General features: G+C 45.7%; 3 protein-coding genes across 13 annotated transcripts in view; 2 read left to right on the top strand and 1 right to left on the bottom strand.

The window, feature by feature from the left end:
* Positions 1-16111, top strand: part of MPZL1 (myelin protein zero like 1) — a 35623-nt gene extending 19512 nt beyond the window's left edge. For 2 of the 5 annotated variants that reach the window (XM_058825469.1, XM_058825468.1), the window contains 3 exons: positions 1597-1729; positions 4991-5096; positions 10730-16110. In XM_058825469.1, coding sequence (XP_058681452.1) covers positions 1597-1729; positions 4991-5096; positions 10730-10831 — 341 coding nt within the window. In that variant the 3' untranslated portion in view covers positions 10832-16110. Of the gene's footprint in view, positions 1-1596; positions 1730-3273; positions 3348-4990; positions 5097-10729 lie in introns of all 5 variants that reach the window. The other 3 variants (XR_009276022.1, XM_058825470.1, XM_058825471.1) reach the window with 3 other exon arrangements.
* Positions 16112-16627: 516 nt separating this feature from the next.
* MPC2 (mitochondrial pyruvate carrier 2) lies at positions 16628-23682 on the bottom strand. The gene is made up of 5 exons (XM_058799997.1): positions 23447-23682; positions 20098-20138; positions 18540-18624; positions 17349-17460; positions 16628-16853 (listed from the first exon to the last, which is right to left on the bottom strand). Exons 1-5 carry the CDS (start codon positions 23550-23552, stop codon positions 16814-16816), a joined length of 384 nt encoding a protein of 127 aa, XP_058655980.1. The 5' UTR covers positions 23553-23682; the 3' UTR covers positions 16628-16813.
* A 510-nt stretch (positions 23683-24192) lies between these two features.
* The window catches only part of DCAF6 (DDB1 and CUL4 associated factor 6), a 74185-nt gene continuing 71176 nt past the window's right edge, over positions 24193-27201 (top strand). The window contains exon 1 of one of the 7 annotated variants that reach the window (XM_058822236.1): positions 24193-24402. In XM_058822236.1, coding sequence (XP_058678219.1) covers positions 24309-24402 — 94 coding nt within the window. In that variant the 5' untranslated portion in view covers positions 24193-24308. The remainder of the gene's footprint in view (positions 24403-27201) is intronic. The other 6 variants (XM_058822266.1, XM_058822227.1, XM_058822251.1 and 3 more) reach the window with 6 other exon arrangements.

The raw sequence follows: 27201 nt of genomic DNA, 5'->3' as shown, positions 1-27201 counted from the left end.
TCCTTGGAGGACTGTACCCCAAGGAAAGAGAGATGTCACAGCAGTTTTGGGAGGACAGTCTGCCCGTGGGGGAATTCACGTTGCAGCAGGTGTGGTTTGGCTGCTGCTTGTGAGAGTGAGCCACTCTGGAGAAGCTCATGGGATCCCACAGCCTCACAGGAGAAGGACTCTCCCTGAGCAGTGGAAGAAAATCTTGGTGAGGGGCTGACCAAAACCCCCATGCTGTCTCTCTGTGCTGTGAGTGGGAAGGAGGGAGGGGCTGGGGAGGAGAAGGTATTTTGAGGGCTTATTTTACTTCTCATTATCCTTCTCTGAATCTATAACTAATACATTTCACTTTGCAACTAAAGTTGAGCCTGTTTTGCCCTTGAAATGCTTCTCCTGGTCCTTATCTCACTCATGAAACCTTTGTTAACTTTTTTTCCTTTTCCCTCCTTTGCCCAGCTGTGGCAGGGGAGGGTGAGCCTGTGACTCTTGTGGTGCCTGGTGTAGGGCCACTGTCAAGCCATGACAGCTAGGTTGCCTGAAGAGTCTCCTGTCCTTGGAGACAGTCAAATCCAAAGTGGACAGAGCATTGAGCAAACTGTGCTACTTGGCCCTGCTTAATTTAAGCAGGGGATTGGACTAGACAATCTCAAGACTTCCCTTCCATCTCAACAATTCTGTGATGATTAGATGGAGGTGTCTGAAACAGATTTTTCTATATAGGTGTAGGTTTTACTTGTTGGAGTTTTTGCTGATTCACTTGGTTTTGGTATAAGTAGCTAGAGCAGCATGGAGTCTTGTAAGAAACCCTCTGGACAGAGATGTTAACGTGATGTGGGGGGAAGGAAAGGACTTTCTCATTTGTAATGGTAGTCTGTGTATTCTTTGACTTGTAGGTATTTTGTACTCATTCTCTGATTGGCTTTTGTTTCTGGCTGCTCATTTTTGGCCTACTCTCCCCCAAAATAATATTAGGGAAAACGTGAGTAAAGCAACACTGTGTTCTTCTACATGTTTTCCTGGTATTGTACAATGATCCTGACTTAAGAAGGTTAAAAAATGAGTCTATAAAAATGTACAGGGCTGTGTTTGGAGACACCAGTCATGTATAAACACTGCTAAGGGTGATGCTGGGTGGGAGCTGTGCTGTGTGCTGCATGCTCCCTGGAGAACACCCAGCATTCAGCACTCCTGGTGGGTTAGCCATGTGCTGTGTCCCAATCCGCTTTCAAGTGTGCCTGCCTCTTCCTCTTGACCTCGCTGGGAATTGCCAGATGGCTGTAACCTGGTTTTTTTTTCCCCTTCAGATACAATATGAGACAGGGTTGTCCTCATTGTCACTTGTGTTCCCTGACATGTAAAAATTTTTGGTTGAACGTGAACTCTCTCCTGAAGGACGGTGACACTAAGAACACTCCTGGTGTGTGCTCTGTTGATGTTACTCTGCTGGCTGCCTGCTGCCACTGCCACTCAGGCTGCATGCTGTAATTTCTGGGTATTACATTACTGCCTCCTGCTCTAAATGAACCCAGACTCAGGGGCATTTGTGGTTTGCAGTTGTGTTGAGCAGGGATGCAGAAGAGTTGAATGTTTTCTCCCTTCTCTCCGCAGACAGCCTGCCTGCGTTCCCCATTGCCACCGTGGCGGGGATAGCCATCGGTACGGTTACGGGGCTCTCATCGCTCATCTCTATTGTCGTGTGTCTTGTCATCAGAAAGAACAACTCTAAAAAACGATACTCTGGGTAAGAGATCTCCCTCCTCACCCCTGGCTGATGTGTGGAACAGCAGCAGGCTCAGAGGGAGGGCTTAAAGGGGGGTAGGAGTTATTTCAGCCGAGCCTTGGTAATCACAGCTAGAGATTGCTATGGTCATGTGGAACTGTGATCATCTGCATTTAGTGGTTACCTCTGTACTGAGCTTGAAGAGACCTACTGACCATGAGTTGCACCTGAAAATCACTAGGTGTTGGAGCTGATCCCCAGACACAAGGATACATGCCCTCAGAGCATTTAATCCAAGACACTCTAGCTCTGATCTGTTCCCTCCAGCTCTCCTTACCCCTCCAAAGGAAAAGCACCACACATGCACTTTTAAGGAGTGCTGTGTGTTGAGATTAGGACTGGATTTTTCTGTTACCAATGTCTGCCTCCTAAGCCTGGACCAAAATACGTGCCAAAACCTCCTTCATCACCACACTTGAAAGTAAGGAAGGAGTAGCCACTCTGCATCCATTCTCACTCACTGCTTGTTTTTTGTTAACTGTTCGTATCCCTGCAGGGTTTTTAGTGTTAGGAGAATAACTCCAAAGTGAAGCACAGTTCTTTGAGTGGGCATGTGAAAAAGCAACAAGAACTGACAAAGGCAGATGAGAGTCCTGTGGTGATGAAACTTGCTGCTGGTGGAGGAGGTGCTTCCTTTTTTCTCCTCTCTAATTAGCTGGTAATTTGCTTCTCTAAGAAAGAATGAAAATTATGTATGTAGTCTTAGAAACAACCCTAAAACATACAAGTTTCTTCTGTTCTTTGCCCAACAAATATTCCTGCTTATTGCAGGTTCTTTGGGTTGCCTGTGGGATAAAAGAAAATAACTCCAAAAATAAGCTTGTGGGGATTTCCAAATTAAACTTTGCCCTGTCCTTTTCCCAGTTGGAGAGCTTAGACAAAGTGAGTTGGCTATTGCCCTATGGTAAGGCTAAATACAGCAAGGGTGGCTGTGTGTGCTCAGAGTTGTGTGGAAAGCCTGGTTTTCCCTTTCTGCATGTGTCCTTCCCCTAAGAACTGGACAGAACCCTGCAGTGTCATGCCCCAGCAGTGTGCCTGAGGTGGCCTGCTTGCCCTGCTTCCCACTGACCTGCTCTCCAGTGTCTTCCTGCTGGAGGACACATCTTGGTGCTGAGCCTGGAGCAGTAGTTGATGCACTGTGATTTCTTGTAGCAGATTAAACTACTCTCTTGGGAAAGTAATCTCTGAGGTTTAAATCCTGCTTTCACTGACCATGCCAGCTCTGCATGATGTGTAGAAAGAAACCAAGTGTGCTGTGACCCCCTCCAAACTTACGGACTGTCTTCCACATGATGCTAACCCGGTGTGTGGTGGTGGAGAGAAGCACTTACTCCTAGATAACCATTCTGCCTTGAACTGAGGTGGGCTGGGGCCCTGCGTGGCATCTGGAACCCCTGCATGGCCACAGTTTCCATTCATGCTCTGACTTGGGTGTTTTTTTGTTTTGTTTTCTTTCTGCCCTGGTGTGCTGGGATCGGATCCTGCTTACCTTCCTCTCCTTACAGAGATCCTGATATAGACGCCAGATTGGGAATGTAACAGGGCTGGGTCTTCTCTTCCAGTCCCACTAGACACCATGGTAACTAATCAAGTTGGTGGTTGCTGTTAATACCTGTGTGTGTGTACACATTTCCCCTTCCTTTGCTGACTAACCAGCTAGCTCTCTACTAACATCACTGTAATTTGTGCTGGAATCTGTTGGCAAAGGGATGCTGCATTTCACTGGGTGCTTGGGTTTCATTGTCTCGTGTCTGACTGGGGTGGAGTTGTTGTTTATCTCAGATGATGTCCCTCCATCTCTTCCAGCAGTGAATTTGCCAGTGCATTCACTAAAACATAGGAAATTCAGAGCTCTTTCTGTGTCAGAATAGAAGTAAAATCCCTGTAAGCATTCCTCTGGCTCATACAGCTTGGATATTGGAAAACTTGCAGGAATCTAAGTAGATCAGTTGCTTAAACCTGAATGATAACATTTAGACAGTGTAGATCTGAGGAGTTTTGTGAATAAAGCAATTATTGATTACATAATTTTGGTAACAGAGGGGATGCATTGTTTCTGAGACAGTCACGACCCCTTGCCAGGATGGCTGGGGTAGTATCTTATTTCTAGCTGCTGTATGTATGAGGAGCTAAATCTGCCATGGTAAGACCTACCAAAGGGTGAAAAATACTTGCCCTGTGAGGAGGTGGTCTGCTTAATGTCACTGTCCTTGTTTGTTTCTGTACTCAATTTATACACTGTCTACAAAGACTGAGAAAAAAGGATGCCCAGTGGTTAGGGGGTTGTAGCAGAGGGCACTCCTGTGATTCTTGCCAAGGAGAAGGCTACTTAACTCTGCTGGGTGCTTTGGTACAGGAAGGCACTGAGAGACCCATCACTGCATTGCCCAGAAGTCACCAACTTTAAGGGCATTTGCTCTGTGGTATTCATTTTTCTATCACACGCTTGTTTTCTTTTCAGTCCTGCTTTAAGCAGATGAAAAGAAGCAATCAGAGGGTGAAAACCAGCAGCCTTCTTTTAGGGGTGTTGGTTCCCACCACAAGACCATTCTTTTGTTTGAAAACCATGATTTGCATGATTAAATACTCAAGTAGCTATATGAGGGCACACAGCATAAATGTCCTGTGTGACTCTTAAAGTAGTTGCTCCACAGACTGGTGTCTGCTGGGAGAATTATTCTGGGCTCACAGACTAACTATGAAAGCAAGGGAACTAATGCAGAGTTGGGCAGGAAGTACCTTGCTTGTGTAGAGAGAGCTGGTGGCTCTTGCAAGTGTTGGCTCTAACTAGCACTGGTACAACACTTGCCTCAGTGACTGGCATTGTTTAGCTTCTAGGTAGAAGATAATTGCTGTTTACCACTGGTAACTGAGAAGAAAACACATGATTTTAGAGAGGCTGAGTTGAATGAGAGTATCTAAGGACCAGGGGTTGTGGAGGAGCTGCTGTCCTATGTTAATAGCTGCTCCTCCCAGTGAAGCTCAGAGGAAGGACAGAGAAATGTCTCGGGAGAGATGGAGAATTGTGTGTGTTTATTTCAGAGTCCATTATGTTCATTTTTTTTACTTTGGCGTAGCCTGCCACATTTCATCTTGCCATCATTCGTCTTTTGTTTCTTTTTTTCTTTTTTTTTTTTTTCTTTTTGTTTTGTTCTTTTTTGTTTTGTTTCTCGTGTGCCTCTTGAACATTGTCGTGCAAACTCTGCTCTGCCACCTCGTCAGCTGCAGTACCTCTGAGAGCTTGATGTCTCCGGTTAAGCAAGCTCCGCAGAAGGCGCCCTCCGACACAGAGGGCCTGGTAAACAGCGTGCCCGCCCGATCACACCAGGTAACTGCTCCTGCTGCTCCCCAGGCAGGATTCCCCCAGCCTGGGCCGGCTGCTGTGGAGAGCATCCAGGCAGGGTGGGATTCGTGCTGTAGGGGCTGTCTGCTGGTGAAAGTGTGTGTGCTGCACAAGGGGCGCGCAGGGAGCTGGGGCTGCTGAGCTCTGCTGTAGAAGGCTTGGTGCACTTCAAAGAGGAGCATCTTGGTATTAGCTGAGATGGAGTTTTAAGCACTTCTCATACTAAATGGTAAAAAACCATGGTTGTGTGTGACAGTGTTCACAGGGGTCTGAGGATGAGGGAAGAGACGAGGATCTGACTCTGTTTCAGAAGGTTTGATTTATTTTATGATATATATGATATTAAAGCGATACTAAAAGAATAGAAGAAGGATTTCATCAGAAGGTTAGCTAAGAATAGAAAAAGGAATGATAACAAAAGCTGTTGTCTTGGACGGAGAGTCTGAGCCAGCTGACTGTGGTTGGCCATTAACCAATCACAGATCTACCTGTTGCATTCCACAGCAGCAGATAACCATTGTTTACATTTTGGTTTTGAGGCTTCTCAGGAGAAAAAATCCTAAGGAAAAGATTTTTCAGAAAATATCATAGCCACAGTTGTGATCTTGTGCATTAACATGCACAGGTGGTAGTGAAGTGCAAGGATGGGGAGTGGTCAGTGAGTATCTGTTTAACACAGACACAGTCAATGTCTGTCAGGTATGGATCACCCCATAGAGCTGCCAAGTCTGTTCTGGGATGGTAATGGGGAGGAATTGCCTTGCACTCTCATGCTCCATGGCACTTAGTTCCTTCACAAGGGGAGGAGCTAAGTGCTGACCAGTTTGCAGATGATTTGTGCTGCTCAGAGCTCTCTTCTGCTGAGACTCCCAACTTTTGTGGGCTTGAAAGTGCCAGTCTTTGTGCTTGCTGTGTCTGGCAAAGTTCTGCTGACTTTGAAGGGAAAAAGTGGCTTTTATCCAGACTTAACATCCATGGAGGGGACAGAGCATGAGTCAGGCAGGGATTCTATGCAATGGATCATTACCTGTTAGTAGTACAGGATTTCCTTATTTGGAAATAGTTTCTTCCCTCGATTTGAGTGTTTCTAGCAATTTTCTTGTGTAGATACAGGTCCTGAGAGACTTTTAAGTTCAAAATGGACTTTTTCTTAATTAATCCCCTTTTAGCAAGTGGCAGCAGTGTAGTGTGTGGAAGCCAATACCTGGTTTGTTAATTTCTCCTGACACAATAATGGAGACGTGTGTTAATGTATTAACAATACAGGAAAAAATAAATGTGCTAATAGTCAGCTCAGTAAAGTCTAAGCTCCTACTCTGCTGGGCTACTGGTTTGGTTTTGAAATGCATTTTGTTCAGGGCTATGCAGTATTTCCAAAGTTCCAGCACACAGACCCACAAAGCTGCCTTCTGCCTTCAGAGATAAGTTATTCACAGAGGCTATAGAATCAGGGTTTAAAAATAGTCAGATTTTGATTGGACTAGGTCTTGTAACAGCATGCTGCCTATAAGGCCTGGATAAAAGTTGTCTTTTGTAGATCATGGGAGATGCTTCTGGAATGGGTGAGTGAGACAGATGATTCCCACCATCTCCCCTTCAAAAAAAATTTAGCAAAACCAGCACACTGAGATTTATGACACAGTAGCTGTTGGAGTCAACATCTATAGGTCAGAAACCCCCAAAGTTTAAGCTAATTATTGTCATGGCATGAAGGAGTACTTGCAAGTGCCCAGAGAGCTACACACAGATGCTGTTCTGTGCTTGCATCCTCACAGCAAAAATACTCCAATGTTTGGTGTGAAAACTTGCAGTGTCCTCACCTTTCCGTGTCCCCAGGGTTCTGAATCTCAGTGTGCTGGAAGGAGCAGCAGAGTAAATCTAAACTTTGTATTGTTAACTCAGAGTCAGGGTGCTTTTGCCCTTCTGTACTCACTGCAGTCTGTTTCTGTTTCTTCATTGACAGAGTTCTCCCTGCAGGTAAGTTCCTAAAGGAAAACACAAAGTGTGAGCACTGCTGACCTCAACTGAAAAATACTACAAATGGCTGTTGTTTCATTCAGTTTTAGTTTGGTTCTTAGAATTTTAATCTCTTTTGTCAGGCAAACAGAGTTTCTTTTTGTGGCAGACTTTTGTAGCAGCAAGTAGTTCCTCTACCTCCTTTTGAGCATTTGCCCCATCTTTACAGAACAACTAAACATATTTCCTTTTCTTTAAAAAGATCCACAGTGAAATCAGGGTAGATCAGATTTTGAACAGAATATTTCAACAAGTGAGGAAACTAAATTTCATTTGGTTGGACTTACATTGTTAGCTTCTAGCCATTGTTTGGTTGTTTCTTTAAGGGTCCTATCGGCATGCAAATCAACATATTTGAAATCTTTCATCACATATAAGTGTTTCTTGGTAATCAAGAAATGAGTTGTAGTATTCAAGCTTTTGAGGTGAAAGGCAGATAGTCATTCCTAGCAGTTCCCAGAGCTGTTGCAGGCTGTTTGCTGATTCAGGCACACTCTTGTCTCTTGGAATGCCTGGCAGTTTTAGACCAGTGGCTCCCACAGTCAGTGCTGTGGTCAAGCAGCAGAGGCCTGTGGTCTTCCTTGGAGCTTTTTTACAAGGTAGGGTGTGTAGGAAGTGAATGAATGCTTTGTACTTCACTGGTGGAGAAGAACTGTGAATACAAACAAAACTGCCTCTGCAAGTTAGAAGCAGTAGCAGAGGTGTTCGCTCTTAGAGTGGCATTTAAATGACTTAAATGAAGTTTATTCATTTTTTAATTTATGTATCAGTTCAAGAATCAGTGATTGAGTATTTTTCTGCATTACATCTCTGCTGAAAGTGCACTGAGCCTGCACTTTTTTGTTTTGAGTGCAAGTTACTTAGGTGTGTGCCTTGCTTTCTGGAGTTTGCATATCTGATTCCGTGAGTGTTCAGCTGCTCGAATCAGCTCTGCTTGTTTTCACTGTGCCCTCCTTCTCAGCAGGTTTGTTCTGTCCTGTCAGATTTCTCTGTGGTGGTTCTTGTCCCTGCCATCATTCTCTAGTGAGTGCTGTTCTACCAGGACTGTTATTTGTGTGGGTAAGAAATGATTTACAGTGAAAGCAAGAACTACATGGATTTCCCACATGGATGTCCTTGTTTGGATCCCAGGACCCTGAGAAGGAGCAGTTTGTAATGCCAAGAATCTGATTGAAATTTCAGCTAACTTTCCCAGAGCCTGAATCTGTAGTAGTTGCAACATCATTCAGAATCTGAGAAATTTGAATGTTCTGTAGATTCCTGTTGGACCATGGTGGTCTGACTTTGTAATTCCTTTTTCTTTTTTGTAACTTACAATTAATGACTGCTGTCAAACCCTTAGCAGGTACACCTGCTGCTTTTTTCCCTTCAATTCTGAATGGAAAAATTGCAAGGCTTCAGGAAATGCTGGTTTTATATAGCAGTGCTGATCTGTCTTCTGGTTCTGAAGAGTCAGGATGAGCTTACTTGGGATTAGATGAAAGTTCTGAATTGTTTAGACAGTTTTTAAAATGGCCCAGGTGATGCTTAGAGTGAGCTAGAGAATCAGTTGGCAGTGAATCAAATAGATGAACCCTGCAATGAATCCTTGGTCTGTCCTTTTCTCTGTATTGGCTATTTACCACTTTTTTTAGTTGACTGACAGTGAGCAAATTGAGACAATGATAGCTGGGTTTGGATCAGCTGATCACAGCAGTTAGTCTCTCCACAGCACTAACATGCTGCTGGCAGCACAGTGACTATATGTAAACTGGCAAAAATCCAGTACAGTGCTAACTGATACTGAGTGAACTCCACTGGTGGACAATTGACCCAGCAGAATTACTTGAACAAAATTTGGAATGTCACAGTGAGTACTTCCTGCAGATAGATTTATTATTTTTATAATTTTTTTAACTGAAAATGCTCTTAAGCTGAATTTATCATCCCCTTGACCTCTGGCCTCAGGCAGATGAGATTTCCAAAACTGCTTGCAATTAAACTTCAGAGTTACTTTGTCTTGAAGTTTATATAGACACTGTGATCTGATTGGAATTATTAATCTCAATACAGTGTTGGAGACCAGACCAACATGAAAGCAAATAGCAGAGGAGTTTTTTTACAAAGTGGCTGTAATGAGATTTGAAATCCAGGGTTTTCTAGGACATCAGTGTCTTTTTTTTTTTTCATTTTCTCAGTGTGTTGTTTATATTCAGGGTTTTATACCTACTTGCAAGTTTTCACCCTTCAGTCAAATCTTCTTCCTCTATTCTTTACAAGTTTGGAAATACTTTACCCAGAAGGAATAAAATGTGGATTTAAATCACTTCTCAAAGAGAACAAGGTATTTATCAGGAATGAGCCTTGCCACTGTACTGGGGGGAAAACAGCTGTGCAGGAAGGTATCTGTGGTCCTTCAACAGCTTAATTTTCTCTACAGAAGGTCTGTTTTCATCTCTGGCTCATAATTGCTTTGGACAATAGATGGAAAAATTTTTGCGTCAGGTCCATACAAATGTTTCCTAATTTGTCAGGATTCCAAAAGTACTGGCAAGAAGAGGGTAGAGGAGTTACCACTAGGAGTAGTGAAGGCTACTTCTTCCTGGGACATAAGGGACACCAGAACACTTAAATGGATGAAAGGTTTTGAAGGAAAAACTGCTGAAAAAGCCACAACTCAACTAAAAGCTCTGTATTTTCAATTCCCCCCAGTCATCCTGAGATAACACAGTCCCTTTGCCTCCTGCATGGGCTGTGTGGTGGCAGCCCTGTGCTTGTCTCAGCTGGAGGGTTCACCATGGGAGCTGCAGCTCCCTTGCCATCAAGGTCCCACCTGTCTTGCTGGAGCTCTGCTCCATGGAGGTTGCAGTCCTGTCATCAGTAGCTGCAGTTGGCTTTCCCTGGGCTATGTTTTAGAGGATGTGGTGTTTAAGGAAGTGTTCACACGTTCAGCTGAAAGCCAGGGCTGTAATGCACCCCAGCAAATGTCACAGGGTGTGAGGCCATGCCTGCCCAAGGTGTCTGTGAGCTGCTGCTGCCTGGGCTGGCTCGGAGGTCAGGTAAGAATTCTGTACTGCTGCACCATTTTAGCACTTCTGGCTCACTGCTGTGCAAGTCTTGGCCCCGTCACTGGCTTGGGCAGTGACTTGAGTCACAGGGTGGCTGCAGCTTCCTTTTCCAAGTGGCACAGCCATGCTGGGATTTACAGGACCTGAGCAGCAGTTTGGGAAGTACACTCTGCTGTTGACTGGTAACCTCTAGGACAGTTCCTCTAGAACGATATTAAATCTGGCATGCATCTGTCTAAGCCACGTCTTTGCTACATAGCACACGAGAATTGCTGCTTTTCAGAGCAAGGGATCCTGGATTTTGCTTTCTGTGGCAGCAGGCAGGTTTGGAGGGAGGCAAGGGTGCTGTTTGGCATGCTCCTGAGGGGAGAAAGGTGGCAGACTAGAGCTCACGTGCAGCTGAGGGTTCATTCCACCCGCTTCCCAGTGCCGTTCGCAGTCATTGAAGCTCCGTGGTGTTGCTTTAGCATTCATCTGGCTGCAGCCCCCGTGGCAGTGAGGGGCAGTGTGGGCAGCTCTGACAAAGCTGACTGTGCCTGTCGCTTGTGTCCGCAGGGCCCAGTCATTTACGCGCAGTTAGATCACTCCGGGGGACAGCACAGCGACAAGATCAACAAGTCAGAGTCTGTGGTCTACGCCGACATTCGGAAGAACTGAGATCCTCAGCTATCCAAAGGACAACACACATTCAGACTGGAATTGCTTGAGCAAGATTTGACCCAGAGAACTCTCACATGTGGCCTTTGATGCCTAGGCTAGGACCAATGCATGTGCATACAGAGGGAGAGATATATATGTATTGTGTGTAAATAGTCTATTTAATCGTACAGAAGTGAGACCAATGTTGCATGTTGAAATGCGGTAAGAATTTTGCTTATAAATTGCCAATATTCTTTTTTTTTTTTGTATCTTGTGTGACGAGAGAGAAAGTGAAAACTCGCATCACAATTTTAAAATATTTTTATCTTGATTATTAATGGAGAAACTGGAAGATGCCTAGATTGACCTGGAGATTCTTTTTTTCTTTGCTTATAGGGCTTAATTTCTTTTGTTGAGGTGACTATAAAGAAGACATTTTCTTTATATTCAGAATTCTTTATGTATGCAGGGTATTTATCTTTCCTTGGTCAGATTCTCAGTACAGGCTGCCTTCTCGTGTAAACTGGACCCTCTCACTTGGTCATGTAAGCCAAATTGTGACTCCTAGCTATCAGAAATGTATGTCTTAGCAGTGTGAGTGAAGGAAACCTTTAGGCCTACCTGACCTGTGTAACGTGGGTCACAAAACTGTTTACTTCTCAATGAGCCCCAGCTATTCAAGCTTAGTCCTTTAAGGGACAGGGATAGTGTTGATGTAATTTTGTGAAATGGTAGTTTACCTGTGAAAGCAAAGGAGAGGGTGAGTTAAAGGCATAGGAGGATGTAGCTGTAGGTGGTTACCTCAGACTCTGTTGAACCTTTCAGTGAAATATTTCTTCCTCAAAGCTCTGTCATTTCATGTGTTAAAAGGGCTCCAAGGGATCTGGAAGCTGTAGTACTCCCATACCACTCTCCCATGGCTCCATTATGCCACTGTCACCTCCTTGGAAGTGCTTTATCTGTTCTCAAAAGCCTGTAGTGGAGGCTGAACAACTTCTGGAGGAAATCTAGGGCTCTTTGGGTTTTTTGATGTGTGGTTTTTTTTGTGTGACCAATATTTGCACAGAAGATGCGGATGGACAGTTTATTTCCTTAATCTCTGCAAGTCTAGTGGTTGAATACAATTCTCCAGCCTCTTTTTTCTGGGTTAAACTCCTCCTAGATTATTAAAGGTCTCTGCTGATGAGGATTTCTTTTGCTGACCCATTGTATCCTGAAATCTGGTGCTCTAAACTAGAAGTGGCCTTCCAGCAGAGATCTTCTCAAAGCGGCATATAGAAGAAGGATTTCTGTTTTGTATATCCCAATGTGGTGGTTTTGTTTTGTGTTGGGGTTTTTTTTGGCAGCAAGTAGTTTTCAGTTTGGTCTATGGTAACTAACCCCTTTTCTCTGATTCTTGCCCATTTCCTAGTTCAGTCTGTTTCAGAATCCGTCCCAGAATGGTTGAGGTTGGAGGGAGCTCTGGAGATCATCCAGCCTTCCTCCAGCAGGGTCAGCCAGAGGAGGCTGCCCAGCACTGTGCCCAGTTTTGAGCATCTCCACAGGTGGGACCTCCACAGCATCTCTGGGCAACCTGCTCCAAACAAACTCAAGCCCACGTTTGACTCTTTACACTAAGCATATGCAGAATAGTTACAGGCCCATGGCAGACCCTTTCACAACCACATTAGGTAATCCTTTAATTATGACAGTGCAATTTAAATAATTATTTTGTGTTCAGTGGGGGTTTTTTCCCCAAGAAAATTAGGTATGCCAACACTATATTCTTTCATCAGGATCAGACTTCACTGGTTTCCTGACAACAGCTGCCTTTATTAGAAATCAACAGCTTTATTTTTGTACACGTGCATTGCGTAGATCTTAGGACATTGTCCTCAAAGCCAGAATCAGCTTCTTAAAACTGGGGCTCAAAAGGAAATCATAGATTAATTTTTTCTGCCATATGTCAGTTGCTAATCCTGCAATATCTGAATTTGTCTAATTCTTCTTCCAAGACTTGGCTGGTATCAAAAAAAGGGCATGTTTTGAGTTTTAAAGCATCAGTTTTCAGGTATTTGCCAAGTCTTGCAGGGAACTGAGCTGTGGCTAACTAACAACTCTGTAAATATTTTAGCATTTTATTTTTTGGCAATAACACATACAAGATGAAAAATGGAAAAATTTCTTCTTCACAGGAGACCTTTAAATATCTTCTTCTATATCATGGATTAAGCAGGGGTTTTTTAGCAGCATTCCACATCAAGGGCTGTGGTGCTTGTACCCAGTGCTGGCAGCTGACAGAGTGGGACCTGCTCACCCAAGAAATGCTCAGGGGTAGTTTGTCCACTCAAGCTTCCTTCTGTTGATAAGATCCACTGCTGTGGTTGCTGCAGTGCTGATGTTGGTGACTGTAGTGAGGAAATTCTTCACTCAGAAGCTGGTGAGGCCCTGGCACAGGTTACCCAGAGAAGCTGTGGATGCCCCATCCCTGGAGGTGTTCAGGGTCTGGTTGGATGAGAGTCTGAGCAACCTGTTCTGATGAAAGGTTCCCTGCCCATGGTGGGTGGGTTGGAACCAGGTGATCTTTAAGGTCCTTCCCAACCCAGTCCAGTCCAGTGTGTGGTTCTGTAGGATCGAGTTGGACTCAATGACCTGATGGGTCCCTTCCAACCCAGTATAAATTATGGTTAAGATCAGGAGGAGTCCTGCTGCTGCTGCTTTCCTTATCTATCAGGCTGTTACTTCCCAACATTTATTTTACACTTAATAAAACACTAATGCTTTGGATGTGGTTAATGGAGAAACTTGATTTTGATCTGCCTGTGTTCATCCCTGTGCATCACCATCTTGCTCCCCCAACATTTTTGAGTAAGAAGGAGAATTGTGATGAATGTGGCAATCAGAAACTTGCTGCTATGAGAAGATGGGGCTGGCCTTGCCTCTGAAGTCTGCTACTAATGTTTGCTTCTTTTCCTGCTGGAATGTACTGGAAAATCTGAGCACAATTCTGATGTGGTGCTAACTTTAGGAAGCACATGAATCTGGTGCTAACTTTAGGACTGATCTGGTGCTAACTTTAGGAGACACGCTGGTCTGGCTGATTTTAACTGACTTAAGGAGACATCTCCTTGCATGGCTCCTGTCTGGCTACAATATTGTTGATATTGCCTACACTGAGGAGGCTCCCTGCAAGGCTTCTTGGGTCCTCTTTAGGAACTTGGAAGTATTTTTAAAAAACACTAAACATCCTTTTGGAAAGAAACAAAAGTCTTCCCCCAGAAATGGCAGAAATCTGTGAATCCCATTCCAGTGCCAAGGCTGTTGATTTTTAAAAAAAATTTTTTTTTTTTTTTGGTAATGGAAAAGTGAGCAATATAATTATTAAGTAATGTATTCATGCTGAAGTCAGAAGAACTTCAGGCATTGTGAGACATCACTTGTGAACTTTCTGTTCCTCAGGTTATCTGAGCTGGTTTAATGATATGTTAACCTGTGCTGATGAAAGGGACTGATGCTGAGTTGGCTTACTTAGAAAAGCCTCAGGAGACAGAGGACTTCTCTTCCTTGATGGGTAGAGGAAGCAGATTTCAGTCAGACAAGGTTTGGTTCTGCTGTTCTGGTGACCAGCAGTTTAACTCTGATTGCTCTGCTGCTGTTGTTCTCTCAATTTGCTGATGCTGTTCCTTGCAGGAGGAAAAGAACAGCTTGGATTTTGAGGAACATGAAGGGTGGTTGTCCTTGTCCTGTTGTTGCACTGCTGCCAGCTCTTTTTAGGATCATCTATTATTAAAACAAGGGCTGCATGCCAGGCTTGCAGCAGCCCAGAGCAGGAACAGGCACCTCTCTTGAGGCAGTAGCCAGGGACTAAAACAGGGGGGGTCATTGCTCCTGGATAGTGGACATGGGAGGGCCTGTGTGATGAAAGACTTGCAATAAATTCTCTCTTATTCATCGTGCAAACAAAACTGGGATCAGTCTGGAATCTTCCTTATGGTTTTGTTTATCATAAATGAATTTCAAGAGGACTACAAATAGGTATCAAGCTAAGGAAATTGGTAACTGTACTCAGTCCATCAGGTTTCTGTGACCCTTTTTGACTTCAGCAGTTGTTCTGTGAGGAAGATGCTCATCATGTTCACAAAATGTTAGCATTAAGACCCTTTACAGGGGGGCAGATATGCCCCTGCAACTCATTTTCTAATGTGTCATTTATAACTGGAGACCTGTAGGGTTTTGTTTTCTCTCAAAGCTTTAGTGGTATTTCAGTTTGTGACAAGAGCTGTAATTAGGTTTTTAAACTCTTTAAACCTCTGAGAACTGTCTAGGTAACCATCTGTCTTGTAACTGCAGTAGAGGTGTGCATGCAGCTTAAAAGCTGCATCACCTTAGAGTGGATTCACTGAGGTCAGGTATGGAGTTTTTGATTTGTGACCAGAACACCTTCACTCTGTATTGGAATCTTGTCTTGGAATTCTACATCACTAGTGTATCTGCCAAGGACCTCAAATACAAAAAGTTACTGTATCACAGGTGATGGAAATACTTCCTCAATAAAACCACCGAGAGAGAAGGTGGGTGGGACTTCTGGGCTATGGCCACACCTCTGCAGTGTAACATTTTATATGGGAGACTACAAAATCATATTAACAAGGCTCAGCAATTATTCTGTTCTTTAGGTTTCTCTTTCCCTTCTCTTCACTGCCCTAAAGCTAATAAGCCCTTTCATTTACAGGTATTTTTGCACTCTAAAATCTAAGTTCAATGCCTTTGGAGATCAGTGTGCTGTGCAATGTTTTCTGTCTCCCTGCCAATGCCAACTATTCTTATGTGGTAAATGTAACTGAAAACATAGACTGGGTACTTTTCTTATATAAACCTCTGTCCTGGAGGTGTGCAAGACAACAAACACCTGTAAGACAGGTGTATAATCTGTGTGAGGGAGCTAGATATGCATTGCATGGCCTGATTACATGAAGAGCCAGTGTACCAACTGTTAGTGCTTTTGCAGACTCATCTGGAAACAGTTATCTTGGATATTTTTTCTTGAATGGACTTTAATGTTTTCTATTGTAATCTTGTGAATATTTTAATACACTTTTTTTTTCCCATTACTGGTTTGCTGGATGAGTCTTACCTGGCTGGGGACTGGGAAGGGAGGGGGACTGGAATACACCACCTCTCTTCCTAGCAGTATTCTTCTTCAGTCACTGTGTCCACTTGGTGACCAACACAGCTGCAGAACTTGCCACTGGAGACCCTGGGACCAAGGACCAAGCCACAAGGACCAAGACATGCCAGTGGAACTGTGGCAGAGCAGAGAACTGACTTAATGGTGGCACAGCCTTTGAAAAAGGGGAGCTGACAGACTCATCAGAACCTACCTTGCCTCAGTTATCTTTTCCCCTGCATGTGAATTCCTGACTCTAAGTCTGGTGCTTCAACACCCCCATCTTCTGCCTGGAGTTGTGAAGGAAGCTAAAACACCAGTGGCACATTTGTTTGCGGTTTTTTTTTTTTCAGGGCAGTGGTGGCTGGGAAACAAATGAAGACATGCAGCTGAAGCTGGAACAAATATCCTTATGCTACCAGGGAAGCAACAGCACCAGGAAATGAAATGCAAATACTACTGTTTGCTATTGAAATATGGCAAACCCCCAGCCAGGTGGTTTTCTGACTGTGACAGGAAACATCACTTCAGTCTGAGGCTCTGGCTGTCACCCAGTACTGTGTCACTCCCAGCACTGTTCAGTGGAGTCAGATAAGGTGAGGCTCAGCAATTCTTTCTAGACAAAATCCAGCCAGTTTCTTTAAAGAGACAAGACAAACAATTCTGCCTTCATTTTAAAAGGTTGCCCTTTATTCGTGTGGAGATACTTGGTTATTTGCACTTAGAAAACATTTGCTCTCTTTATTTTCCTCTTTTATTTTCTCAGAGAAAAAAACATTAAAATTAGTGAAGCTAGGTCCCATGGGGATGGGTTTGTGCGTTGCTAGATTTGACCTGTTGGGTTAAGCATCTCTTTATTGCATTTGCTTTTGTGCTTTTAGCTCCTGATTATACCTATAGGAATAAAAAAGAAAGAGCACAGGCTAAGAATAGAATAGAACACCAGTTACAATAACAGTGTTTTCCTGGCAGTCTGTTCACCAGAGGAGGTTTAAAATTACAATGGACTTGAGGGTGGAAACTCAGGATTGGATATCTTAATTCTTGTAGGAAGTCCCAAAGTAGCTAAGTTTGCCACATTTATGGCCAGTACTGAAGCCAGAAAACTCCTAAAATTTCCTTCAAGAAACAATTTTTTTAAAAAATGCTGCTCTGCTTAAAAGCCTTTTTGATCTAGCTGGAACTGACACAGATTCGATGCTGCTCTAGCTGGACTGAAAATATTTACAGCTTCACTCGATTTAACTGTAAAACTAACAATGTAGCAAAAACATTCTGTAACATTTCATGAATGGTTCAGTTCCTCTTGCCTGTTGCACTGACAGGCTGGCAGCATTTATAAATTCCTGGTTAATGCTTAGCTGTACTTGTACCCTTGTTAATGCATACCTCCATATTCGGAAAAGCTGGGAAGCACCAGCACAGCCAACAAAGAAGTTCACAGCAAACAGACTCCAGTTTTTAGGGATAATCACCAGGGAGTACCTTGACCAAATAAGGCCTGTTGAAAAAAATGGTGAATTTAAAGATAATTCAAATTAAATATTCAGCTATTTCCCTAAGTTTGGAGGCAGATTCATAGGCCAGTTGAAGTAAACAAATTTCATAACTTCATGTTAGACAACTGCTTTGCTTATAACTACCTTTTTCTCAGTGAAGAGTGCCAGTGTGACATCTACAGGTATGTACTGCATTGTTCTGAAATAGCTACAGTAAGGTCAGTCATGGTCTGAATATCAAAGATTCTCTGTAGTCTACAGCAGCCTAGACCTTAATGCTCTAGAAGAGTCAGGGTAATGGTATTTTGCTGTATATCTAGCTTGCTGCACTACATTGGAGATTGTGCAAAACTTGTGCAAAATGCACAGGACTGCATCAGATATCAGTCTGGAGAACCCTTTGAGACAGGAAAAGCATTGGAAAAAGCTGCCCAGGGAAGTGGTGCAGAACCATCCCTGGAGGTGTTTCTAAGAAGTCTATTTGGGTTACTTAGAAATGCATTTTAGTGGTGGACTTGGAAGTGCTGGGTTAATGGTTGGACTCTATGATCTTAAAAGCCTTTTCCAACTTAAATGATTCTAGGATTACAGAATATTGTTTCTGCCAGTGTGAGAATTCTTGGCAGACAGCAGTGCAGTAGTCTATGTGCCACTGCTTCCAATTTCTTGGAACACTTGGAAATTCTTTCCATTTATGTTAGTGTAATTACCCTACCATTCTTAAATCCCTTGAAGTCTTGTTCTAAAAAAGTCACTGTATCCTGGACTGATTTCAAAATTACTTGATCTGAAGGAAAAGAGGTCACTTACTGCAATGAATGGTATCATGGTAACTTAAGGGATGACACTCATGCCTAACTCGTAGCAACTTGTGCTGAACAATGCCAAATTAAGACAGGTAGAAAACTGTTACATAATTACAGAATGCTTACTGATTTAATGACAAGTACAGGTCTGGCCTAGAATCAGCATCCAACAGCAACAGTGACAGCTAGCATGTTGAAATTAAGGCTTTCTGTAGAAGTGTATTAGTAGTGATGGAAGATTCTGTGTGAAAACAGAGAGTTAAGTGTGGCTTTACCTGTGGCCATGAGAACTGCAGACTGTGCTGTGCTGAGCTTCTCTGCTGGTCTGGCCATGTCAGCCAGTCCAGCCCCCACCAAGCCCTGCAAAGAGAAATTCAGTGAGCACAGTCTGGGACTCCTGTAACAGATGAAGGCTTTACAAGGGGAAGCTGCTTCACAGCTCCTGCATTATGCAGGACACGGGATGCATTCTGTGAGCAATTAGACTCTGGGAGACGCCATCCATTTCCAGTCCTTTGTGGCAGGAAAAAGAACACACTTATGGCAGCTACAGCTGTGTGGAATAAAATCCCAGGCACTGGCAATTTTGTATTAATTCAAGAACAAGGTTAATTTGAACTTAGCTGCTTGAAAGCAGCTGAAAAAATCCACCCTTGTTTTCATGCAACAAGTAGAGGCTTATTTAAATAAGGGCCTTCTTTCCACAGGTCAGGCTAAGATACTGCTGGTAAACTTCACCCCATAGAGTCTTCACTCAGCTTTGTCTGAGGGGGTAAAAGTGCTTTTTTTAAAATATAATTTCAGTAGTAGTAGAAAATGTGCAGGCAAATTGAGGAATAGCTTGGCTGATCTAGTTGACATTAGCAGCAAACACTGCTTGCTTTGTTTGTTGTGTTATTGCCCTCTGCTGGAAATAGAATTTCATGTTCCTGTTACAGTTTCATGTTCCTGTAACACCAGCTCACAAAAACACCCAAAGAAACCCCTAAGTAAGATAGTCCTGACGCTTTCACCCAGGACTCCTTGGGCACAGAAGAGCTGCCTGTGTGCTCAGGCTCAGGAGGGTGTTTGCAGGGAGAACCTCTGAGGAAGGGAAGGTTAGCCATGGCTCCTGCAGCTCCAGTCCACACAACTGACAGAGAAACCAAGCTGGAGCTCAGAGCACAATGTTGCCTGTGGCCTGTAAAACCTTGGGGTTCACAATGGCAAAGTTACAAAGCAGCTGGCAGTGGCAAGAGCAGGTTACATCCTTGTTATCAGACAAGATCAAACCCTCGTGGGTTTGGAGAGCTCTTGTTTTATCTGTACCAATGCAACACCTCAGAGAGCACAGTGAATTAGGAGGTGGCATTTGCATCACCTGCAGGCAGTGGGAAGCAGAACCTCACAGGAGGCAGAGAACTGACCACAATGGCAATGTGGCTTTGTCTTTTAGGTCAAGACTACCTTGCACTCTGACATAGCTTCAAGCTACCAGCCTTAGGAATTGGCTTCCTTAAGATACTTCTCAAATTCCTCAATCTTAGAAGAGACACATGCTTTATGAGTTTGCATCATGCCTACCTTGAGCAACAGCTGGTGTTTCACAAGACAAAGCCTTTGTGAAACCCAGTGAAAAGCACAATTCTTCACAAAGCATTTTCCCCACGCTGTATCCCCTTCAGTGTGTGCTGTTATTAAGGCTAATTTCCTTCCTCCCCATATATTAACAATTAGAGCCTCTAATCTTTCTGCAGGCTCAAGTGTCTGCTGGGAAGCTCTTGCTTGCTCAGTGTGTTGCTGCAGATTGCCCTGGGCTTGACACCCAGACACCAGCTGGCATCTTGTACTTACCCATTTCATAATAGGTGCCCAGAAAAACACTGTTTTGGGACCTGAGGGAGGATGGAGAAAAAAGAAGTTAAATTATTTAGTAAATGTGGCTGTTTTTAATACCCATGGTAACTTTAAAATGGTTTATTTTGGTTTCTCTTTTTTTTTTTTTAATAATGAATTGTTTATATTTGCATTTTCTACTGCTGTACATTAGCTCTGGCACCTAATACTCATAATTCATCAACCCAATGCATCAGCCTTCAGTTGTGTAATCACTCCATACATTTCTGCAACAGCTGGACAGCATGTCCATGTTTAAGCAATTGAGGACACCAGAGGAGGCACAATGCATTTATAATTGAAGGAGTTAGGAAAAGGTCTAGGAATAGGGAAAACACCCCAAAAATCTACCAGGAGGCAAAGGAGGATTATGGGGAAGAGGATGAAATCTCCAGAAGGAAGGGAGAAAAATCCAGTGGCATGGGACCTGGGGAAAAAACAACTTTTTTATGAATACATATAATTTTCAGTGGTGCTAAAATAGCCAGTGGTTGGTTAAAAGAAAGCCCTGCAAACCCACACCTACAACCATGCCAGAAATCATTAATCTGGGACTTCTGCTCCAAGCCTTAAATGAGAAACCAAAATCCAAAGTACCACCCCCCCCCGTGAAACAGTCAGGACACTGTTCTAATTTTATCACAAAAAATTAATGTTTAGGGCACTGCTCAGCACTCTGATAAACATGCAAGATGAAGCCAGGTTTTCACTGTAATATATTACACAGGAGTAACCACCAGGACTTTGGTTGCCTGCTGTTTATGAGAGCTATTTCTTCACTAATAATTCAGCCTTTAAAATACTTGCACTAACTACTTGTACTTCCAGTTTTAGCCACCCTCAAGTTTAAAACTACGACTTGGGAAACAAAAACTGGCTTGGCAGCTTTGCATAAAGCCCTTTTTAACCCACCCTGCTTGTGATCAAGTTTCAAACTGCATCTAATAACTACAAGCATATTATCTTTTGTTTAATATTGTTGAATATTAGATAGCAGCAGCTTAATGTTCATCCTTTAAAGATACAAACTTCAGCTGCTGTTCTCTTAGGCACTTATTTGGTGTGTCAGTATCAGGCTGCAAATTCAGCTTGTTATAAATAAATCAGTCTTACAGAGTAACCTTAATTACTAATATTTATCTTATTCTAAAACACAAACTCAGATTTGGAGTACTAGAGGATGTGGGTATAAATTATTAAACTGACATTCCCTAAACATCTAGTAGAGTTTTCAATAAGAGTGACATTGGTTTTTATTAATAATAGAAAAGCCAACCATTTCAAACTGCTGACTGCAGAACTAAGAAACAGCTGGAGACAGGGAAGGTACCAAGTCAAGTCTGTAATTAGGTAAGACTGTCCAACACCTCTCCTTGGAGGCACTGCAGCAAGCACCCAGCCTGGCTGAGTTCTTCCCAGCTCCTGACATCCACAATTTTTTGAGGATGAATAGAACAGCAGCACAAGAGAGCAGGGGAACACCAGAGGCTAATCTGGATATCACATGTGTGACCAGTTCACAGAAGTTATGACTTCTATGAAATATAAGAAGCGTTTGTGCTGAAAACTTGAGTTTAGCCAGGCTAAGTGAACCAGAGAGGCCAAAGGGGAGGGAGCACAAGCTCAGCCCTTGCTTTCCCACGGCAGCCTGGGGAGCTGGTGTGCCAGGCCCTCCACTGTCCTCCAGCATTGCCAGCCAAAGAAACACTTTGTAACAGGCACCAATTATTGTGCTGGAAGCTTTCTTTATGCCAGAAAGTGCTTCATGCCTCACAAGTGACTTACAATGCTGCTTATATTCCTGAATTAGACTAGAGATTTAGATGTCACTGGAGATAATAGAAAGCCTTTCATTTTTAACCCACTTTTTTTTTTCTGCAGAGTGCCATCTATTGCATAACTTTGTCACAAACACACCTTCAAGGCTAAAATAGAAGTTGCAGGGGCTCAGTTTCTATAGTTGCTTGTGCTGTGACTTTTCTCACTTATACCATCAGTAACAGATCATGACTGATATGTGTGTGTATATATAACATACATATATACACAGAATCCCTAAAAATGGATTTATGAATTACAACATGATGGTGATGACTAAAAGCAGCCCACAGGCAGTTTTATGAAGTGAAAAGCACTGCAAGAGAACCTGCAAAACCACCTCCAATTCCCACTACAGCTCTGTTGAAGAAGGAACATGGATGTTCCTAGTACCTGCTGTGCCTTGCATCCACTGAGAGCATCTGGAAGCTGCCACATTTCCCACCATTGGAATGTGTCTCTCAGTGTTGGGCATATTGTCTCTTTGTGTATAAAAACAATACTTTAATGTTAAATACATTGGTCAAGTGAATTCAGTACAAATCAAACAGTTTGAGAACTGCACTTTTCACTCTTTGTGATCTCTTTAGAGCAACGATTTTCCTTCCAAGAAGGGGGCCATTGTAAGAGCATAGAGCAAACGACTGTAAACCAAAGTCCACTTTTACAGGGCATATTCCTGGTAGGTGAAGAGTCAAGGATGCCTGTGCCACTGACACAGCGCAGTGGGGACGGAGCCGATGGAATGCCAGGATTTTATCGGGAGCTCGTTTTAACAACCGACGCAATTTGTTTACATGCCAAACACCACGTAGACGGCTCTGAATGAGATCACTTCAAGGAGGTTTCTCCCTGATAGCACAAACCCCCGCGGAAAGGTAAACTGTGGGTCAGGTGAGGGGAGCTCAGTCTTTACCCACAGGAGTCCTCCAGCAAAGGGCACGAGTTGCTTTGCTAGAAGCTGGGATTCAGCAGAAAGGAAATAAAACCAAAAGCTGCCTGACTTGACTAGGGCACATTTCGTGATAAGAAATCCTGGAAGTGTCGAGGGCCAGGCTGGATGGGCTCGGAGTGCCTGCTCTGGATGAGGTGTGGAAGTGGATGATCTTTAATATCCCTTCCAACCCAAACCATTCCACCACTCTATGATTTTTCCAGCACATCCTTTTGAAAGGATCGGCTGCCGAGGCCTCCAGGTCCCTTTAAACCCACGACATCCCGTGGGCCAGGCTCTGGCATCCCCCGCGATCCCTGGACCCGCGACAGCGGCAGCAGCGCATCCCTCCCGGAGCCGCCCGATGATCCCATTCTCCCTTCGCAGACACAACCGATTCCCCGTTACGGAGCAGGACTGCGCTCCAGGGACGCTTTCCCGCTCCTACCCGCGTTACCGCGGCCCCGATCCCGCCCCGCACCCGTACGGAACGCATCCCCCGCTCCGCCCTTCCCGCCGCTCCAACCGGGAGCCAAGGTGACCCCCGCCCATTACCCGCCGGGTGGTTGTAGAAGGGCCGGAACCGCGGCGGCAGCATGAGCTCGATGCGGTCGAGCATGCGGTGGTAGGAGGCGCGGAGTCCCGCGGCGGCGGCGGCCATGGCGAGGGACGGGGCGAGCGGGCTCGGAGCGGGCAGCGAGGGGCGAGCGGGCACCGAGCGGGGGCCGCGTCCCGTCCGGGCGTCCTTCCTCCGCCCCGGCCCCGCCCCCCGGCCCTGCCCGCCGCCAGCCCGCGCTCTGATTGGCCACCGCCGCAGGGGGCGGAGAGCCGCGCGCCGCGCTATTGGCTGAGCGCGCTGGCCCGGGCGCCTGGGGAGAGCTGGCGCGCCCGCCCCCTCGCAAGGGCAAGGCGCCCGGCTCGGAGATGGCCTCCCCCGCTTCGCTCTCCCCTCAAGATGGCCGGCACGGGGGAACGCTGCGCCGCGAGTAATGCGCCCAAAGCCAAGATGGCCGCTGTGCGGCGTCACAGCGCTTCACTGCACAGGGCGGGTCTGTTCCCGGCGGAGCCGAGCGCGCTGACGCCATCGCCCACACCCATGACGCGCCCTCCTCTCAGTCGGGGCGGAGCGACGTCACCGGCTCGCGCGAGACGCCCATTAATCTCGGGCCCCCCGTGCCCCCCTCTTGCCCGGTGGGCGTGGTCCCCATCGCGGCCGGGGGTGGGCGTGGCCCCGAGCCCGGTGGGCGTGTCCCGGAGCCGCCGCGCCTGTGGCTCGCGGTCGGTGCCTCGGCGCGAGGCGGGCGCGGGGCGCGCGCGCGGGGGCCCGCTCGGCGGTTCCCATGGTGATCGCGCGCGCCCGGCCGGTCCCGGCGCACCCCCCCCGCTCGGCGCGCGCCGCTGCCGCCCGCGCGGGGCCATGTCCCGCGGGCGCTGCCCACACCTGCTGTGGGACGTGCGCAAGCGGACCCTGGGGCTGGAGGAGCCCGGATTGCTGCGCAGGCACTACCTCGGTAAGCACGGGCACCGCGGGGGCGGGGGGTGCCCGCGGGCTCCGGCCGTCCTTGGCGCCCACCAAGCCGGGAGGGGGTCCGGAGCCCCTTCCAGGCGCCGCCGCTCCCACGCTCGGCCGCGCTGTCCCGCAGCTCCGAACTTTCCCGTGCCCGGTGTGGGGCGGCGACACCTCCTCCAAACTCGCTCCCGGCCCCCTGCGCCCTCAGGGGTGCTCCGGGACACCCTGGCCCCATCCCTCCGCGCTGCCGGGTGTCCCGGGCCCGCCAGGAGCCCCCGGTGCCTCGGTGCGCGGCTCCGCTCGCCCGCCGCCCTCGCTGCCCAGAAGGAACTGTTGCACGCCGAGATCCAGCCGGGAAGTTGGGCGGCGGCTCCAAATAGCTCCGGTGTCGGCGTTCCGTGCCCGGCGCCGGGCAGGCTCCGGGTTTACCGGCGCTGAGCTGCCCGAGGCTGCGAACAAAGCACGGAGACGCCTCCGGGATCATGGCGCGGCCGCTGTCCCGGAGCCCGGGAGGTGTTCCCGGGGTCGGGGGAAGCCGATCCGCCGCCCTTTGTGTCCCCAAGCGCTCCGCGGGGTCCCCGCAGCCCCGGGCGGCCCTCGCCTCCGTGCCCCAGCCAGGAATTGTCACTTTCCAAGTTAAAGGCAGCGCCACTCTTAGTTCCCGAGGCCGCGGGGAGGTTTCCTTGTCGATATTCTTTGTCGTGGCGTAGATTCTGTAAAAAAAACGTTACCAAAAATATTTTTAAACACTGGTATTTATTCCCGTGTTTTCGGAGGTGGGGAGATCCATGGAGGTAGTGGCACTGTGCATTTGGAGGGTCTCTCCAGGGTAGATGGCTCGGAGGGTCGGGAACGCGTTCTTTGTGCTCGTGTGGCAGAACAATTCCTGCCTTGGAGTGCGAACCTCGAGTACTCGAGATGGAGCTTGATTTACAGCGTTGTAAAACGAGTGTCGATCTGTGCATCCCAGGCTTTCCCGGCTGTGCTCGGTGGTCATGGTCTGTCGTTTGGCTTTTTTCCTGGTGGAATTTAAGGTGGGATATCGCATTACCGAGCCTAACTCAGGAGTTTTCTGTCTCTGGTCCCTGAGCGCTCAGTAATCCACAAAAGGTTAATCGAGGAAATCAAGGTTATTGCTGGTAGGTTTCTACCGGTTACAGAGATGGATGTGTGTGTGTGCAGTGCACAAGTCCCTTGGAAAGAAATTTTGAGTCCTAGAATAAAAAGAAGGTTGAGAATTAACGATCTAGCTGCTTTTGATTTTGGTAATGTCTCAGGCTGTGCTTGGCCATGCCTTAAATGAGGATCGTTCTAAACTTTTAGTGATCAATCCTTCTGACTAGATTTTTTTGTTGTTGTTTTTGTGTGCTCTGGAGCAAAAAAGCTCAGTGTTAAATTTAGGACTGTAGCGTGCAGATTCTGAAGAAGTGCCTTTTTTGAAAAAGAAGACCTTTGTTAGTTTTTTTTTCTGCTTCTATGTGGTTGTGTCTCTGAGGGTCGAAGTACTAAGATTTGAACAGTAGAAATCTTCCCAGCCTTATCAAGATGTCTTTTCTGGATGCTGCTGCAATAAAATGCATGTAACTTTAGTTAAAAACAGAACTCTGGTGCCTTGGCTAAGGTCTCATATTTACTGTTCTTCCTTTCACCTAAACAAGTTCAGTTGCTTGAGAGGCTTGAAAGAGCAGGACCTGGGAGAGGCTTCCCACTGAACTGATGTTGGGATCTGTGTTGGTGGTGGCAGGACGTGCTCAGTCCTTACTGACTCCTGATTTTCACCAGGGGTTGGCACAGGGTGTGCTTGTCTTGAGGAACCACTGCACTTTTACCCCAAATGGCATTTATGGCCTTAATAAACCCACTGATTGGGCTGCTGGTCAGGTGTGCTTGTTCAAGCGCAGATTTCCCAGAGAAGAGGCCTGTTGCTATGCCTTTTTTTGTGCAGGGCAGTGTAGGTGTGGGTGTTTTCTCTTTCAGACTCCTGTGTAGGAGCTTTGTTCTCTGGCCCACAGGTCCAGACTGCAGTGGGCAGCTGGGTGCCACTGCTTGTTGGTCACTGCTGGTCTGATCTGCATGGGAAGTGAGGCTTCTTCCTATTTATAATTTATTTTTTTTAGTTGAGTTTCAACAATCTGGCAGACAGAACAAATGGAGGACAGGAATTTCATTGTAACTTAGGAGTAGTGGGAGACTCAAAGCATTGTCCATGTGCATCTTTTGGGTTTTGTTTGGGCAAAATTTCTTTGTAAATTTATCTAAACAGTTATGGGTTGAGGTACAAAATGAAGTAGTTTATATATATCTTTGCTTGCTGCACCTTTTCAGTCCCCAAATCAAAGGAAAAGCATTATAGCAAGTCCATGACTAACAACGCAGTTGGGAGGGAGATGTTTCTGTGTGAATGGTGTTTGCTTAATGAGCCCTTCACTGGGATGGTTGTGTTGTGCTACAGTGTAAAATATCAGAAATATCGACAGTGACCATGTTTTGAAGTAAGACATCTGAGAACTAATTGCTGTTTCCTATTTACTCAGTGTTTCAGCTTCATGTGAACTGGCAATCAAGTGGCACTCTATAAATAGCCTCTCTCAGCTTCTGAAAACAGCTGCTCCAGGAAGGATCTGTGTAATGTACCTTTCCATGCAGATAGCTCACCCCTGGAATTTATTTTGGAATTTATTTTGCCTTGTAAAAAAACTGTCTGATTTTGCAAGATCTCTAAGTAATTGCTCTGAAGCCTGGTCAGTTCTGGAGAGAGTTCCAGAGGAGCAGCTCATGGACACGGGGCCGTGGGTGCATC

Source organism: Ammospiza caudacuta, chromosome 2 (assembly GCF_027887145.1).
Source record: "Ammospiza caudacuta isolate bAmmCau1 chromosome 2, bAmmCau1.pri, whole genome shotgun sequence".
NCBI classification, from domain to species: Eukaryota; Metazoa; Chordata; class Aves; order Passeriformes; family Passerellidae; genus Ammospiza; species Ammospiza caudacuta.
This window is presented reverse-complemented; position numbering and strand designations above follow the sequence as displayed.